We start from the raw sequence: 17,272 nt of genomic DNA, 5'->3' as shown, positions 1-17,272 counted from the left end.
TATTACAAACTTACTTATTTTGTAGTAATTCCAATTCAACAGGTAAAAAAGTCTGCTAGGTGTGGATATTAAACTGTTTTTGAAAAGCAGTCCAAAATGTATGTGTTTGAAAACATGTCTGTACTGGACTGTCTGTACTAAATAAAAAATTAAATACAGAGGGGCTATTGTGAAATTGTAATAGGTCAGTTGAAAATGTGACTCTTGGAAAAAGTTTCCCTGACATCATCAAGGGAAGCAAGCAGTTTTTGAAACAAGTCTTTTTTTTAAAAGGACAAAGCCTAGAAATCATTTCTCTTTTCCTATGTTCGTCATTTTAGTCTTATTACAGTCTTGAATATAAAGGCAAGATTCTGTAAAGTAGAGCCTCAACTGTATGGTAAATTAGGCAGTCTTCAATTCAACATAATGTTCCAAGAACAGAAGTCTGGGAAGTCTGAGGAAGGTTTGCAAACAGCTTGCAGAATTCATTGCCTCCACAAAGTTGGACTTAACTAGCCTGTCTCCTTCCTGCTTGTTATTTTGAAAGCTACTGTTTTAGGTTCAGGTGTGAACTTGGTATGGGATATGCAGGTTTCCCAGTATAGATGTGGTTAGAGCACCTTTCTGTAAAAAAGATGTAGGAAATTCTGTTGCTTTTGTAACACTTCCTATCAGATTTGATTGACGTTCAACTTTGACATCTAATGTGATATCAGTAAGTCTATTTTAAAAAGTATGGCTAGTTACATGTCACTAAGGGTGAGGTTTTTTTAATTGCCTGAACTGGAAGACTTTTCTGTTTAAGCAATAGTCATTAGATCACATATATTGCTCTGCAAAATAGACGAAAAGTACTGGATAGAAGGTAGAGAATTCACAGAAATAAAGAATTCATATAGCATATGTGACCATATGGAGCCTCTCAGTAGAGGATTTGAGAGCTGTTTCTGTGAAGTGACCATTAATCTGTAAACTGGGTTATAAGGATATTAGAAAAAACATAGCAAGGAAGACATAATATTGTTTATATATCTTTTAAATGTATTTTATTATAGCTTTAAGTGTGGGGTTTTGTGGAACATGCTTTATTTACCTAATCAACAAAGTAGTCTGAACCCAACTTAGACGTTTGAACTACACCTTTATACAACTAATTTCATTTTTGCTTTAAGAAAGGAGGACTTTTTAAACCAGTGTTACTTAAGTTCTTTATTTATTGGTTATATAACATCACCGTAAAAAAACATTATTGTTTTAATCACCTATCCTCATTGTATAAATATTTATTCTGGAATTAGGCTTCCTTCAGATCCATTTTGGCCAACACTTTAATATGGAAAACTGACTTCTAATCGTGCATTAAGCTGTAACAGCAGCAGAGAATGCAAAAATACTGTTTTGTAGCAGCTATTCTCTTTTATCCATAATGAAGGCTCTCAGGTTCTCCTTATTAAGAAGGGGAGCACACAGATCAATAAGTTTGAAATTAATTTGTGTTGTCATTCACCTTTTGTATTACAAAACTACATAGGGCTATAGTATTTCTTATACTGAGACATTTTCTAGTGTTGCATAGATGAAATGGCAAAGGCAATAGCAAAATTTTGCTCTCTTCTCTCAGAAGTTCAAGAGGGGAGTAGAAATGATGGCTTTGGCCAGTTCTTCTAAGACTTGCTTCACTTTTGTATCTTTCTTGACAAATATAAATACTCAGGGAAGAGAACAGATTGTGTTAAATCCGCCAAACTGATAATAACTTGTCTGTCTTCAAGTCCAAGATGGACTTGAAGATTCCATCTGTAAAGCTGGAATTCTTGGGGACTACTGTACCCAAGGTTCTTTACATTGGTGTAAGGAGCAGGCCATTAGTTTGAGGCTGGACTGCTATGTGGCCTTTCAGTGCTTAAATGCTGTTAGTTCCAGGTCTCTTCCAGAAAGTATATCTGTACTGATTTTGAGATCCACGTCAGACAGCAGTTGGTACAACTACTGAACTACTGGTGCACTTTCTAGTCCACCATCCTTTGCTTTCAAAATAATTCCTTTGCCTTATTGTGCTCATTGCAATATGGCTTCAGTGTGTTACCACTTGAGGACCAAAGACTATTTGGTCACAAGACATGCAACAAGTTACACACACAAGCAAGCTGTCATTCACATCATGCCAGAAGGAAGTGGAAGCTTAGGAAGATTTACCGTTGTTTGAGGAAGAAGGCAACTTTCCATTTATGTTGATGTCTTTGCTTTTTTTCTTGTTAGTGTTCCTTGAACTGTTTTCCCCACTGTTCTCTGCTAAATGCCCATTTTCATTAGTAATCTCAGACAGAACTATCTTGACTTGTAGATATACAGGAGGCAGATAAACACATCACATTTTCTTACAACCCAGAGTACTGTTGTTTCTACTTTTCCATTTTTTTCTGTCTCCTGGTTCCCCTTTTCTCTAGATAATGGAAAGTTTTCTGTAGTAATAAATGTAGGGGAAGAGTAACTATTGAGTATTATAACCAATTTTCTACCCAGTGCTGGTATAGATTTTGTCTTTGTTTTTCAGAATTTATTATTTACAGATGAAACTGATAATTCAGAAATAAAAATAATTGATTTTGGCTTTGCTCGTTTAAAACCACCTGATAATCAGCCTCTTAAGACTCCATGTTTTACTCTTCATTATGCTGCCCCAGAACTCTTGAATCACAATGGTTATGACGAATCTTGTGATCTGTGGAGTTTGGGTGTCATTTTGGTGAGTGATTGATGTTTTTAATTGTAACTTTACTGTATGTATTTACTTTTTGTTGAAATGTGAAGGGCTTGACACAATTTCAGATTTGAATTGAGTAGATGCTGAATTCAAGTGAATGCTGAATTCAGTTTCTATTCCAAGGTTCCAAAGAAATGTTTTTCAGGGGTAGAGATTTTTTTTTTTTCCTTCTCCTAAGAAATGAACTAAATTCAACATTTCTGGGAATGGAAAAAATACTTGATACAGTCTGGCTCTTAGAAAGACACACTCTTGTTAGGAGATTTTACAGGCATCCATATAGTCTTCCTACATTTTCAATTCAGAACAGGAATGAGCCTGCATTCTGATTTACAGAAAATTAATTTCAGTAGATATAAACGGGGTAGAAATACCATTGTGTTTTGTTCATAGTTTCTTGAAACACATTCATGTTTTTTTCTAACAAGGACTCCAGAAAGTCTTGTGTATCTTAAGTTTTCTATAGCCTTGAAGTTATGCAAGTCAAAAGTTTTATTGTATAGCACTGGGTGATTCAAGCAACAGTACTCCATGTTTAGTAATATGGTTGCTGATAAATATACTGTGTTTATTAATAGTACTTTTGTTCTCATGACAGTATACAATGCTGTCAGGACAGGTACCATTTCAGTCTCAAGACAAAAGTTTAACATGTACCAGTGCATTGGAAATTATGAAGAAAATAAAAAAGGGAGAATTTTCCTTTGAAGGAGAAGCTTGGAAAAACGTTTCTGAAGAGGCTAAAGAGTTAATTCAAGGTATGTATTCACAAATATTTCACGTACCTTATATTTTTATCTCAAAAGATAGAATTTAGAGAACCATACGGTATCTGGATGCTGTGATCAGCATCAGAGTGCCTAACCTCTGATATAGTAATATTCCACAGCTATGTAATGAATCCCACAATACAATGGACGCATCGGAATGGCATTACAAATTCCTTGTACACCTACCAGGGAGCTTTCTAATGTAGTGAAATGCCAATAGAAAGTTAGTGGGGTTAGAAGTAACTAAAGAGCTTCAGGAAAAGTGAAGTCACCTTTTAAAACATTCAGAAGCATGGTTTTTCTTTTATGTTATTTTCTGCTTTTGTGGAAACAGCAGGTTTATGACATAAATGTTTAAAAGCTGAGCTTTTGCAGGAAATGAATGTATTAATATCTTTTTTTTCCTCAGGCTGTTTTTGAATACGTGTACCAAGACTACTGTATTTTTGAGCTGCTTCATTCACATTACCTGTGCTTTGACTCCCCTTAAGCTTTTGAGCATCTAATTATATTTTCAACATGAGATAGACACCAATCTTAATTCTACCAAGATGGAGTTCTGAATTTCTTGAGAAGCAGGCTTGTAAGGAATTCTTCTGTCAAAAATGCAGATGTAGCCAGGTTCAGACTTCAGTGGATTGTGCAGAGAATCTGAGGCTTACTCTCTTGGACTTCATCCTAGATAGGTTTTAAGTGAAGAAATAATTCGGGGGTTTTGAGTTTGTGTGAAAAGAGGTATGAGTTATCAGATAGTTAAATAGCATTTTTTTGCATTTAATGATTCTTCTGGAGAGGATGATAGTATAACATTGTGCAAGTCTTATCTAGGATAAATATTGGCATACCTATTGTAAATATTGTCATTACTTATCAAAGCAGTGCCTGAGATTTTCTTAAAAAATAATTCTACTTCCTGTTAAAAGAAGATAAAGAGCTCACAGCTTAAGATAATGTAATATATTTCTATTAGGACTTCTAACAGTGGATCCAAACAAAAGAATTAAAATGTCCAGCCTGAGATACAACGAATGGCTTCAGGATGGCAGCCAGCTGTCCTCTAACCCTCTAATGACTCCTGATAACTTAGGCTCTTCTGGAGCTGCAGTGCATACCTATGTCAAAGCCACTTTTCATGTAAGTTCTAAGAACTCTTATGTCATGCTAAAGTTTGTAATGTGTTAGTCTAGGTTTCTGTATGTTTTCTCTTAATTAGAAATGGTTTTGTCCTTAATTCAGTGATTGCTTATAGCTGCAAATTTTTTCCACAATACCTAACATCTGATTGAGTAAAGTGAAAACATGAATGTTGAGGCAAGAATAAATTTCTTGAAAACATTTATACTACTGGGGTTTTGGGGACTGAGAGACAGCCGCTCATAGAGTAGCAATTATAAATATTCTGTTTCTTAGAGAATTCCATTGAAAAGTCTTCAAATGTTTATAAAAAGAAGAAATTTTCTATTTAACTTGAGGACAAAAAGTCAAACAGTTACTTATGGTTAAAAAATTGAGGTAAAATTTCTGGGACATACCTAGTTCATGGCTTTAACGTCTTGGATGCTTTATTGTCTTGTTTGTCTACCATTGTATATTTACTGAAAACATTTGAACTGCAACTGTATTATACAAATGTAGTTTGATTCTCATGATTCTTTCTACAGAGAATAAACTGAAATTAAGCTGGTTTATGCTGAAATACTTGCAGACACTTACTACCAAGAAGAGAAAATGAAAGGAATTGTTACTTGGGGAGGTCTTGATTAATGCAACATAATTTGGGCTGGAAGAAAAACTAACTTAACAAAGTGTAGTTTGTGAAAATGTAGTCATAAATAGGTTTAAGGCTTAATAACAAATACTTCCAAATTAAATAGAACAAGGAGGGAAGATGTCAATTAATAATGTTATGTATTGGTTCTTAAATACATGTAAAGTCTAGTAAAGTTATTGTTACAGTTACAATAATAATTGGTATGGATCTGCCAAGAGATTACAGTTTATCTTATGACTTAGCATATAACATTCATTAAAAGCTGTGAGCCATAAAATATCTTAAACCTATTGAAAAACTTAGGATTACCTTTTATTTTTAAACAGGCCTTTAACAAGTACAAAAGGGAAGGATTTTGTCTCCAGAATGTTGACAAGGCACCTCTTGCAAAGAGAAGGAAAATGAAAAAAACAAGTACAAGCACAGAGACACGTAGCAGCTCCAGTGAAAGTTCACATTCTTCTTCCTCTCATTCTCATGGTAAAACTACACCTACAAAGACACTGCAGCCAACAAACCCTACAGACAGCAATAATCCAGAAACCATCTTCCAGTTCTCTGACTGAAAAGCAAAGAATATCCTGTCTTGAAGATTTAAGTGGTTATAAACTTGGTAGTACCTATGTTGTCTTCTTCTCACCCTTCTTCCCTGTGGCTTGCAGGCTACAGGAATATGTTGCTTTAAAAATATATTTCAATCATAACTTTTTAGCTTTGTATTTCAATACATTTCTTTTTAGCATTAGGTTTGATATCACTGGATATGGTATACTACTATTATACAGTCAATATTGTATTCTCTTAGGGCTAAATGACTAGTGTGCAGTTAAGCTCAAGGTAAGGAGCTATGCTGCTTGTGGTACAGTTTGGAGGAAGACCATTTCTCAGTGTCAGAATCTTCCTCCCAGTTTCTTCCCCACTGTTCAAAGAAAGGAAGGCTCTGTAACATGTATAGAACACTTCGGTCTTCTGCTTTTTCCCAGCTCTGTGAAGAGTGTCATGGAATTTGATTCTTTGTGCATGTAAAATCATTGGTACAATGCACCAAAGCAGTATAGTACTTTAAGGCCTTTTAAATCTGTGGTTACATTCTATCCCATTTATTTGAATTTTAAGAGCAAAAGGAAGCATTTATGGAGCTCTTACGTTGTTTTAAGAAGTAACTCCATAGATCTTTTTCTAAACAACCAGGAATATCAGTTTTGCTTTTTTTTATTTATTTAATTTTTTAAAAACGTATAGGGTAAAAGATATCTGATAAGGTGAGGTGTCTAGTACTGTGATACAGTAATTTTTATTTCTACTTTTTGACGTTATTAACTTTTAAAATGTTTTAAAGATTCTAAAATGCAATGCTATGAGAGAATGAAATATCATATTGAATGCTTTGGAAAATGGTCACATGTTAAAATATCTATTTCAAGAATTAATTATAATTTATATTTTCTTTTTATATTTACACAATAACTTTAAAATACTAAGATTTTTTTAAAGGTGAAAGTACTCCAGTTTCAACATTTGTTATTATAGGGTCCACACAAAATGTATACCAAGTTATTTGAATTTTGCATTGTGCAAATATGGCAGTTTAATAGTGACTGTAAAATATTAGAATGTTTTCTGTTTTGCACTTTATAGCATCAAAAGGAGATGTTTTATAATAAAGTGCACGCAGATCTCTCTTCCTACAAGGTGCTGAGCACTGTTTTACTGGGTTGAATGACCTGAAATCCACCATATTTGGTGTTTGTGGTCATTGTGAAGGAGAATTCCGTACTTTGCAGGAGTAAATCTCTGTATATTTATATTACCCACCGTTTTCATTCCTTACGTTAAACTGCAAAGCTCTTTCTATCTTGCTTTTACATTGTATATAACAAATACTAGACCTGGGCACCTTGTGTAGTGTAGATGTTAACAACTTATGCACTGGGAATACTAAAGGGAAATTATATTGAACACTGTGCTTCACAACTTGTTCACTGTGATGTTCTACAGTGAAGTATTTCCTACTGTGATAGTATAGTATGTACATAACTGTTTGGAATCATAAATGTGACTTACAGAAACATCAGCATAAACTTTTAAATCAGTATATTTTATAAATTTATGGAGAGCTCTTTTATTGCTCATATTCTGAATGACTAGGGGTAACTTAAGTGCTAAAGATGACTCCAGTTTTGCAAATGCTTACATGTGTAAGTTTCCACTGAAGTCAGCGAGACTCCTTGTGTAAAGTTAACCACATGCCTAAATTAGTGTGATGGAAGCCTAATTGACTAGGGGGTTTTGTTAACAGCTTGCTCCTATCTTAAAGTAACCTTAATCCAAACCCTATGCAAAAAAGGTTATAGGAATTGTTTATATCAGTGGGTTTATTTATAGAATTATGTCAGATATCAGTATTGACAAATACAATACATCCATGTTTACAGGGATTGTGTGTATCAAAACAAGGCTTTGAAGCCCAACATGTTTGTTCTGTGTTTCTTTAATATTAATAATGGCATTCTGAGGTTTTGGAATTGCTCTTGTGAAATAGTTTACTACTTTCTTGATGTGAATGTCAACAGTAATTGCAGCATTAATTTCAGGTTGATGTGAATATTGAGATTTGCACTGTTTATGTAGAAGTAGTATATTTAAAGAACAGTATATGTGCTAATAACACAACCAATTCTAAGTGGCCGATGTTAAAATATTGAATAATAATTGTCAATGTAATATATTCAGGTTTGCTTTCTGAATGCTCTCTTTGGAAGTAATCTCAATAGTGAACATGGCTCATTTGTAAAAGAATACTTTCCCTCTCCCCAGTAAACTTGCTGTAAATACAATAAACAATCCACCATTCAAACTTGTTATGCAGACAGTGCAAGTGAATTGGGAAGCTGAAGAACAGGTTGCTTGTAAAGTTTGCACTTTGAGGAGTTCTTGGAATTTGCTGTCAGGGTGAGGACAACAAAAAGCACTTTTTGGTTTGATTTCATTTAAGTGTAAGAAACTTTTGTATACCAGGTGGATTTGGAATATTGTTGCCCAGCTGAAATAACTTCTTAAAGTTACAAACAGACTACAGTTGTTTCCCTCTTGGGAAATTTAAACTGTTGCTTTACAAACTGATGAAACAAGAAAAAGAATGCTTGCTTAAGATACTAAATGCTAGAGATAATGGCTGTGTTTTCAGAGTGTTTTCCACACAGGTTTTAAGAGACTGTTATGAGACTGAAATAATTAGAATACATCACTTGTATCAAAGACAACTTTTATATATGAGTATTTCTGTGTCCTCTTTGTGCTCTAACAGTAGTTATTAAATAAAAATTTTAAAACAGGGTAACTCTTTTGGGCAAGGGTGAGTACATTTAGGTATCACCTTGCATTTGCTTTGAACCAGTTACCTGGGGTAGCTGAAATGTTTATCACCTCTGACTTCCTGCTGCCTCCAGGTAACAGCTCTTGAGGTGTGTTTGACACTAAGCCCTTTGAATTTTTAGATTAGCATCTTTACATAAACAACTGTGGATCTCCATTTACATTGATAAAATGGATTTGCAAACTAGGCCACTCAAGAGCAGGTTCACTTCTTGTTCGAATATTCCTGCGGGAGACTAGTTACTCTTGGCAGAATTACGTTGTTTTAGCTTAATCTGTTGCCTAGCCTGGCACTCTAGGGCATAGGAAGACCACGGGCCAAACATCTAATACTTGTACCACTGTTTCAAAACAAAGTGTACAAGCCAATCTTCATTACTACTATATATACTTTATACTGCCTTGGTAAAAAGGTGTTAGACTGTGAATTATGTTTATACTCAGATGGTTTCCTTCACAGTGCTGCTATGCATAAAATAACTTTAATGTGTAGTAGGGATATCTCTCTACTGTCAGAAATGTAATGCAGTCAGCAATATTGTGAGCAGATTTGTTTAAAAAATCAAATTTCATATCAGTAAAGATTTAGATAAGTAGTGTAGTCATTAATTTAATCTTTGAAGTACTGAATATTCTGTAAAACTATTTCTGTGATACTTTAAGAAACACAAATATTAGTAATTAAGAGGTAATTCTAAAGGATTTAGAGAAGTACAAAGGAAGTAACATGACTTACTGTTCCTCTGACTTAGTGAAATTTCTAAGAAAGCAGCTGAAATATTTATTGTTAATGGAATGATCAGTGCATTTGGTGTATGTATGGTTTACGGCTACAAAAAAAAAACACCCTTGAAAATGCTTTATTAAACAGTCTAGGGGGGTTAACACAAAAATACAATATTGCATCAGAATAGATTGTTTCTTCAAGTTGATACTGCTGCTGTACATATTTTCTTAGCCCTTTTCCATGGCTACTTTTCTGAACAAGGTAACAATACCTGTACAGCCATGTTCCCTAGCACTCATCCAGGAACAGAGTAAATTCTTGGCAGAAAGCACTCACAGAATGATGATGTGTGTTGTTTGGTTGTATTAAGTGTTACACAAGTGTCTTACCTTTTTAATATGTGCATGTATTATGTGCATGTATGTAGATACACGCTGTATTGCACGTATAGGCCTCAGTTTAAAGTAATAGGCCTTGTTTAAGAGAACCTGCTTAAAAATGAGTTCTCAAATCACACAGATTCAGAGGATCAGACAAGGGGGCTACCACAGAAGAGGAAGAAAGTTACTGCAAGTCAGAAATGAGAGGCTTCTGGGAAGATGTTTTCAAGGGTAGATTTCTCCCCTTGCTAGCTCCCTGTGTGTGTAACATTCACCAACACTGAATTGCAAGTTTTCTTGCCAGTTGCCCTGCATAAATACATTTCCTAACTTTGCAGGTCTGTGAGAGTGTGTGTGTGTGTCTACACACATGTGTATCTTTATATGACATTTCGGTCTTCAGTTGGAATTTTTTGTTATTCCTCAAGTATAGTTCCAGGTGTTTTTACCAAGTTTGGTGGTCTTCATTCTTTTCCCCCATATCTAACAGTCTTTCTCAGCACTAATTTTTACATTGCACAATGTGACATTGCCTTTCTTCAGTCAAGGTAGTTGACTGAATATTCTGGATTGAGAGAACAGGAAATAACATGGCTGTTTCTGCTGTAAAGAGATAAACCTGCTTTGATCTTTGTCTACCTATGAGAAATGCTTATCAGTTTACTCCTTTGACCCACAGGGCATTGGATCCTATAAAAAATGAGAAATGCAGAGCTGTTTGCTAGCTCTTGCCTGACATCCCGCATTTCTATATACCACTTGTTCAATAAATTCTAGATGTTCAGTACACCTATGTAGAAAAGAAAACTTAGGATGATTCCTGTAGTCTGCACTAGTAAATAAAGTGATGCTTTCAATTACACAGACAAACTGGAGCAGTCTTGTTTGTTGTGCCCTGAAGCAGCAAGAGCAGAGAAATGTAGAAACCCCATGTATTTTGACAGCCTTCGTGTTCTGTGTGACAGAAGGGGAAGTCTGCAGCTACCTGGGAATCAATGGTAAGTATTTAGTCAGGCGAGATGGTAGGGCCGGTCTGACAGCTTACTGTCACTCACAGAGCCATTCCTGATCCTTTCTTCTGGCCACATGCTCTACCGGTACTTTTCTTGTTTCTGGTGTTTGTATCATCTCTCAGCCAGCAGAGACAGGGGAAAATAAGTGGCCTGTTAACTTGTTTAAGGCATTTTGGTTAACACTGGATTAATTGCTTTCATAGTTAATCCAAACTAATAGTAGTAATGAAGCATTGCAAAACCTAGTATGTTATAATGGTGTCATTCTTGAAAACTAATACTTTTATTCAGAGGTAGAAAGGAATCCATACTATTTACACATAAAATCACTTTTTAAAATTGGCAACCAATCTGGCTGTATTCACAAAATCCGTGCAGAAGTCTGCTAACTTCCTTTTGAAATGCCAACAATAAAGCAGAGAAAAATAGAAATTTTCAGTTGCTCAGGAACTGCTCAAAAACCTATCAGGAAATTGCAAACCAATTGCAGACTTGCTGCATTTTTCTCAATAGATATTTGTCAACAAATCAAGCTTCAGGTCTTAAAATTGGCATCTCATTTATGTTGATTGGACTTTCCTTGGGGGTTTTGCATAGTTGTATTAGTATGATTGTGATCAACTGTTCATTTTCATAAGTGAGAGAAAATCTAAGGATTTAGGCTAAGGCCAGGTGAATAACCAAAAGTCATCTGCTGGGAAAGGTAACTACTATCTAGTTTAAAATATATGTACGTATTACCGATCCTTGCTGATGTAACTACATTTAATCAAGTATATTTTACATCAGTTTTGTGTGAGATTGTGTGACACATAGAGCTATGTTAAAAAAGCTTTCAAGTGTAAACTAGTTTATGGAATTATGGCAAAGTGAGAAGAAGGGGGGAAGTTGTATTTGAAGACAGTGATGCAGAGGGGACAATGCTCAAAGTTTGTCTCCAAGTTATGCTGACAGAGGTGACTAAGCAATAGTATCATTGTCTGTAGAAGCTTACTCATTAATAACAGTATGTATCCCTTTTCCTTCAAAATGAATATAAAGTGGAGGAGAGAAACTAATTCACAAAAGCAGCAAGTAGCTCAAAGCTTTTCTCAGATGACTCCTTAATGAGTTCTCATCCTTTAAATACTGTAGCTCTGGTGTACATAATAGTTATTCTGTTGAAGCTATGCCTACTTAAGGGAACAGGATCTCACTGTCTGGTGATGTGTTCATTATACAGCAATTGTACAAATTAGAACTCAAAATGCTCTATTCCTGGTGCTTTTAAGTTCAAGCGTTAATATTATTCTACTTAATGTGTATCGCCATGTGTCAGTCCATCTGTATGCAGCCCTGGCAGGTCACTTAGTTCAATTTTAAAGCTGTCAGATTAAAAGGAAAACTTAAACAGTGAAGTGAGAATAGGCCTTTAATCTTAACCTACATCTGGTTTACAAAAATGAATAAAAGCTTGGCATTGGCTTTCAAGCTTGACAGCCTTATCATTAAGATGCTACTGCAGCAAATTCTGATGCTTACAGATATCTTTACTGTACTGATCTCTTCCACTTGCAGAGAAAGAAACCTGCAAAATTACTTATCTTTTGCTAGAGTCCCAGCAGAAGAGATCATCTGTAATTTCTGCCTTACCTCTGTAGCTAGAAATGGCAAGCTAGAAAGGCAAGAAATGAATTGGTGACAGATTCTGACAGCTGGTTATAAAGGAGAAGGCTGTGGTAATTTGCAGTAAGTGAAACGGTGCATGCTGTTTCTTGTGTCAGTGTGCAGAGATGGGGGAGAGGACAAAAAACAGGAAGAAGGGAATGCTGAGGGCTTTGTCACACCATAATGTACAGGACATCCCGGCTGCAAACCATTGCTTTTTAAGAAGTAACGGTCTCTGCATTTAATCTAAAATATTGAAGAAATTTAGTTTTAAATATTTAAGAAAAAAACCCCAAACCAACAGATTAATCAGCTTTTTTCTTGGAGGGAAATAGTGCCATTTTCAAATGGTAAAGGCAGCAACATGGACACTGATTTCCCTAATTCACTATATGCCAGTTATCAAGAGATTACAGTGAAGTTTTCTTTTTGACAAGTATGCACTTCTCTAAAATTCTGAATTACATCAACAAAGTGAAAAACCTTGTGGTAGAAGTTTACCAAACAGCAAGGTAAGTAATTGCAATGGTTTATTTTACCCAATATCGGAATATTCAGAAAATGAATGGGGATAGGTTCTGATTTTGAAAGAGCTGGAAGAGAGGATGATCTTGTGAATGCAGTGGTGGAAGAAATACAAGAAATCTTGTTTTCTGGAAGATGCTCAGAACTCGTCAAAGATTTGTGGAAGCAGTTGTCAGCTGAACGCTCCTCTCTAGAGCTGTTAAAGCCTAACCGTGCTGATCTGGAGGATGGTAGGCCCAGCCTTTGATAGGCAGTCCTGTTACAGCTACAGGTTTATGAAAATCTATTGTCAAGGCTTCTGTCTTGGAGATATTTCCACTTGCTTGTAAGTCTTGCTAACCACCATGGAATAGACAGTGTTTGGCAAATCGGGTTCTTCAGCTGTGTTGGAATGGTAGCTATAATGATGGTTTTGATCTTCAGTCAGCCCATTTTTTTCTTCAGGCCATGGTGTTGAGAAATAAGAAATATATTTTTGTTGTCCTAAATTGTGTGGTAAGCCACTGTGGTGGCTTCAAAGTTAATGCAAAGCAATCTAGAGAAGTACATCATGTCAATTATTAAGGAGTCAACCTTGGTTTCCCTTAAGATAGTCTTGCCAAACCTGTGCGCTGCGCAGTGCAGAGCAGCAGCGTGGCTATTCCCTTTGGACAGCTAGTGGTCTGCAGGTCCATTGTTCTTCAGACTCTTGAAGTTGTGTTCTCACAGAAGAATTAAAAAAAAAAAAAGGCTGAACATCTGAATGCTAGGCAGATAGTACTTGGCTGAAGGCAGTTTTGTAGGTAATAACCAAGGATGTTTGTGGCAGTAGGGAGAAGTATCTGAACAAGTCTCTAAGACAGACTGTGATAGTGTTTGAGCTATTACTGATCTCCAGCACTGTCAGGAGCTTGGTTTTGCAGAAAAATGTGTGAGTATGCCTGTATGTTTAAGTCCTGATGTGTAATGCTATCAGTATACCTGAAGAGTCCTGCATTCTTCTAGCATGCATTTGGGTTAAGTAGGTTATGCAGACTCTGTTTGGGGTTTGGGTTTTTTTTTAAATCATTATTATTTATTTTTACTCCCCATGTTGTATACTTCTGTTCCTTTCCTAAGCTTTCTATGTTAACCCTTGTAGCTCTTTAATTTCTCTAGTCTTTCTGCTTGCCCTGAAAGGCAATTGCATGGAGCTTTCTGCCCTTAAAGAACTGTAGATTCAAATGTCCAATACATAGAAGGAATAAAAATATGAAGGAAGGCTGTGACAAACATTTCCCTTTATCAGAAGTGTAGAAATTGCTAGATTAAAATACAGTGGTCAGTGAAGAGGTATCTTACTCTTCAGACAACTGTTACATTTGATAAACAGAATGAATAGTGTTAGAATTACAAAAAGAACCATTTTAAAATTATCCCGAAAAACTTTTTTTGGAGAAAGAGTGCAAATCAAAAGGTACAAACTCAAATAGCACCTGCAAACTTGGATCTAAACATACTCTGAATCACTGGTGTCAGATCTGGCTGACTGGTTTGCCTTTTGCACTTTGCTTCTGACCTAACCCTACTTCATGCAGGAGAAATCTGCTTTGTCCTACCGATGTGAAACTTCAGATTTTCAAGAACATGTACTTGGACCCAGCAGTAGCACTAAGACGCTGAAAGCTGACAGTTATTCTCCAGAAACTTTGCTCATGAATCATCTTTGTGAATTGAAGATGGATAAAGGCCACAGGACAGTAGTTCACATCCATCCCAACCAACTGTAGCCACAGTAACATTACTGCTTTCTACTTCAGTTTTTATCAAGCAGCTAAACAAATCACAGATGTTCTGGTTTTACCTGGTCTGTGCTGATAGGTAGAATGATCTCCAGGGCAGTGAAGCAGACTGGAAATTATCTGTTCTGTGGTTTGAGGCAAATGCTAGACCTTTTGGAGACTTGTTCCTGTTCCTGTATGTTAAATAAACTGCAGCTCAGTCCTAACCTTCCGTGGAAACGTCTAGTTGAACTTTTCACAAAAAGGAGTTATGATGTAGAGTACGTGAAGAGGAAAAAAAATGATTTCTGGACAATCTCAAAGAAAGAAGCAGAACTTGTCTTTCTGCTAATGAAAGGAAGTGTTAGGCAATAGAGTTCTGAAAGGTTGAGTAGGGCCAGATAAAGTAAGTGCAGTGTGTAAAGCCAACTGAATTATTGCAAGAACATATGAAATGTCCTACTGAGTCAAACCAATGAGACCAGAAACGTGTGCAGCACTCAAGGTGCGGGTGTGCCATGGTTTACAGAGTAGCAGAAGGATGCCTGCAGCTTTGTTCTCAGTAGCCTTCCTGGTGATGCCCAGTATTTTGTAGGCCGCCACTGTGCAATACAGCAAGGATTTGGGGGATTTCCTATCTGACATCTTGTGTAGAGAAGGGTATCAAATGTAAATCAGTTAGTCTTCCATAGAGCTGATAGCTTGCGTTTAACCAGTTCGTGTTACCTGAAAAGCATCCAGTCTTGTTTTGGAGACATCAAGACTGATGGATGAAGAATCCACTGCATCTTTGACCAAATAGTTAATTATCCTGACAGCTTTTTAAAAGATCTAATTTCCTACATAAATTTGTCATGTCTCCAACTTTGTATTCTTACCTTATTTTCTCTATTAATCTGTTTGTAAATGTTGTCATCTTTACATAAAATTTAATTTCCAAAACATAAAGCCAATATTTTGTTGGTTCTGCCAATTATTATGGCTGGGCCTCTTAACTCATATTTGCTGTGCAGAAACAGCAGCTGGCACTCCTGTTACTGGTTCTGCCCAGTTGAAGTACAGGTCTCTTGGAATTTGCCCCAGCTGATCCTAGGAAGTCTTCTCCCCTCTGCTAAGGACCTTGCTTTTGGAACATCATAATGTAACCCTGTATGCAAATTTCCAGGTTTTTCTCTTAAGGTCACATGAGGCTAGACAGGCTGCACTCCGCCATTGTTTTCTGCCTTCCTTTGGCAATCGGGCACAAGCCAAGTGTCCTCATGGTGCCCCTGGCATTCCAGGAGCTGTTCAGAGGGCTGTGATGAGACCAAAGGGGGCAATCTTTGTTTTAAGACTTTTGCGTACCAATTCTGGATCTACTGATTTTTAAGACTTCTCTCCAGTTATTAAAGTAATCGTAAAATATAATTTAAATTCATGGGTTTCATTCTTTCAAACACAGACCAAAATCAGTTGCTGAACACTCTATTTCACAAATATTTTTTTCTTACCTCTGGACAGTAATGTAATAATGAGTTTGCTAGATTTTTTTCATTATCTTTAGCCTCAGCAACTCCTGATCTCCATAGATTCCTCTAATTTATTTCATCTTTCTTATCAATTTGTCGTGGTATTCACAACCTACAGGAGTTTCTGTTAATGTTTTAAACTAGCCTATAGGTTTAGAAACTTTCAGAAATTATATGTAGTTTTAGACTCCCTCTGGTGGTCTGGCAATGTAGTTGGCAAGTTGTTTAACTGGTAATACTGGCGGCAAGGAAAATGTTTGAATGCGGTGTGACACTGTAGATGCTTCAAATTTAGCCATCGTTTGTCCCAGATGTATTTAAATAGCAATGGGGAAAATATTGATGTTTATTAAATACAAATTACTTTTACTGCCAACGAGTAGCTAGTAACAGTACAAAAATAAAATTTAAAAAAGGAAGAAAAAGTGAAATTCAAAGCTTTGCTTCTATGTAATAATTGAATTTATTTAAAGGTATTGAACTTAGGAACTGAATAAGAGATGTAACTGAACTGATGCATTCAAATTCAATGTGAGAAACACTTGATCTTCATCTTCTCTTAAGTGGTCACAGAAGTACAGTTTGAAACAGCAATTTATGTGAAGACAGTGATGCCCTGTGTAGGCAGAAACTGATCTGGGAATAAAACCTATGTACAATTTTAGCCAATAATGTAATGAAATCAAACAATTGTACTACACGGAGAAGAGCTTCCATTATTGCTTTGCCAGCTAAAGAGACTTTGCTCAGATTAAGAGGTTTGTATTTACTAAAATCTGGTTTCCTAATTTCCTAACATGTAATAGGTATCTTATTTTTGCCATTAAGAAATAGTTTTAAATGGTACATGACACTTTCTATGCTGGATATAACAAAAGGAACTGAAATGCAATGGGCTAATTAAACTGTAAGAAGCTTGCATCTTTCTAAAAATATGTAATAATTTTTTAAAATTCAGAATGATTCTATTCTGAACACATTTTGCATAAATGAATCAATAAAGAATAGGAAAATGGCTTCGCCACTGAGGTTCAATTTGTCTGGGAAGATTGGGGGTTTTTGGTTGAAGTC

General features: G+C 35.9%; 1 protein-coding gene across 5 annotated transcripts in view; it reads left to right on the top strand.

The window, feature by feature from the left end:
- Positions 1 to 10,631, top strand: part of RPS6KA5 (ribosomal protein S6 kinase A5) — an 81,736-nt gene extending 71,105 nt beyond the window's left edge. For all 5 annotated transcript variants that reach the window (XM_056345541.1, XM_056345544.1, XM_056345542.1 and 2 more), the window contains 4 exons: positions 2,537 to 2,728; positions 3,345 to 3,504; positions 4,487 to 4,650; positions 5,614 to 10,631. In XM_056345541.1, the coding sequence (XP_056201516.1) occupies positions 2,537 to 2,728; positions 3,345 to 3,504; positions 4,487 to 4,650; positions 5,614 to 5,853 (756 nt within the window). In that variant the 3' untranslated portion in view covers positions 5,854 to 10,631. The remainder of the gene's footprint in view (positions 1 to 2,536; positions 2,729 to 3,344; positions 3,505 to 4,486; positions 4,651 to 5,613) is intronic.
- The last annotated feature ends 6,641 nt before the right edge of the window (positions 10,632 to 17,272 follow it).

This window comes from Falco biarmicus, chromosome 7 (assembly GCF_023638135.1).
Source record: "Falco biarmicus isolate bFalBia1 chromosome 7, bFalBia1.pri, whole genome shotgun sequence".
NCBI lineage: Eukaryota > Metazoa > Chordata > Aves > Falconiformes > Falconidae > Falco > Falco biarmicus.
Note: the sequence above shows the minus strand (reverse complement) of the source record. Positions and strands in the feature narration are given on the sequence as shown.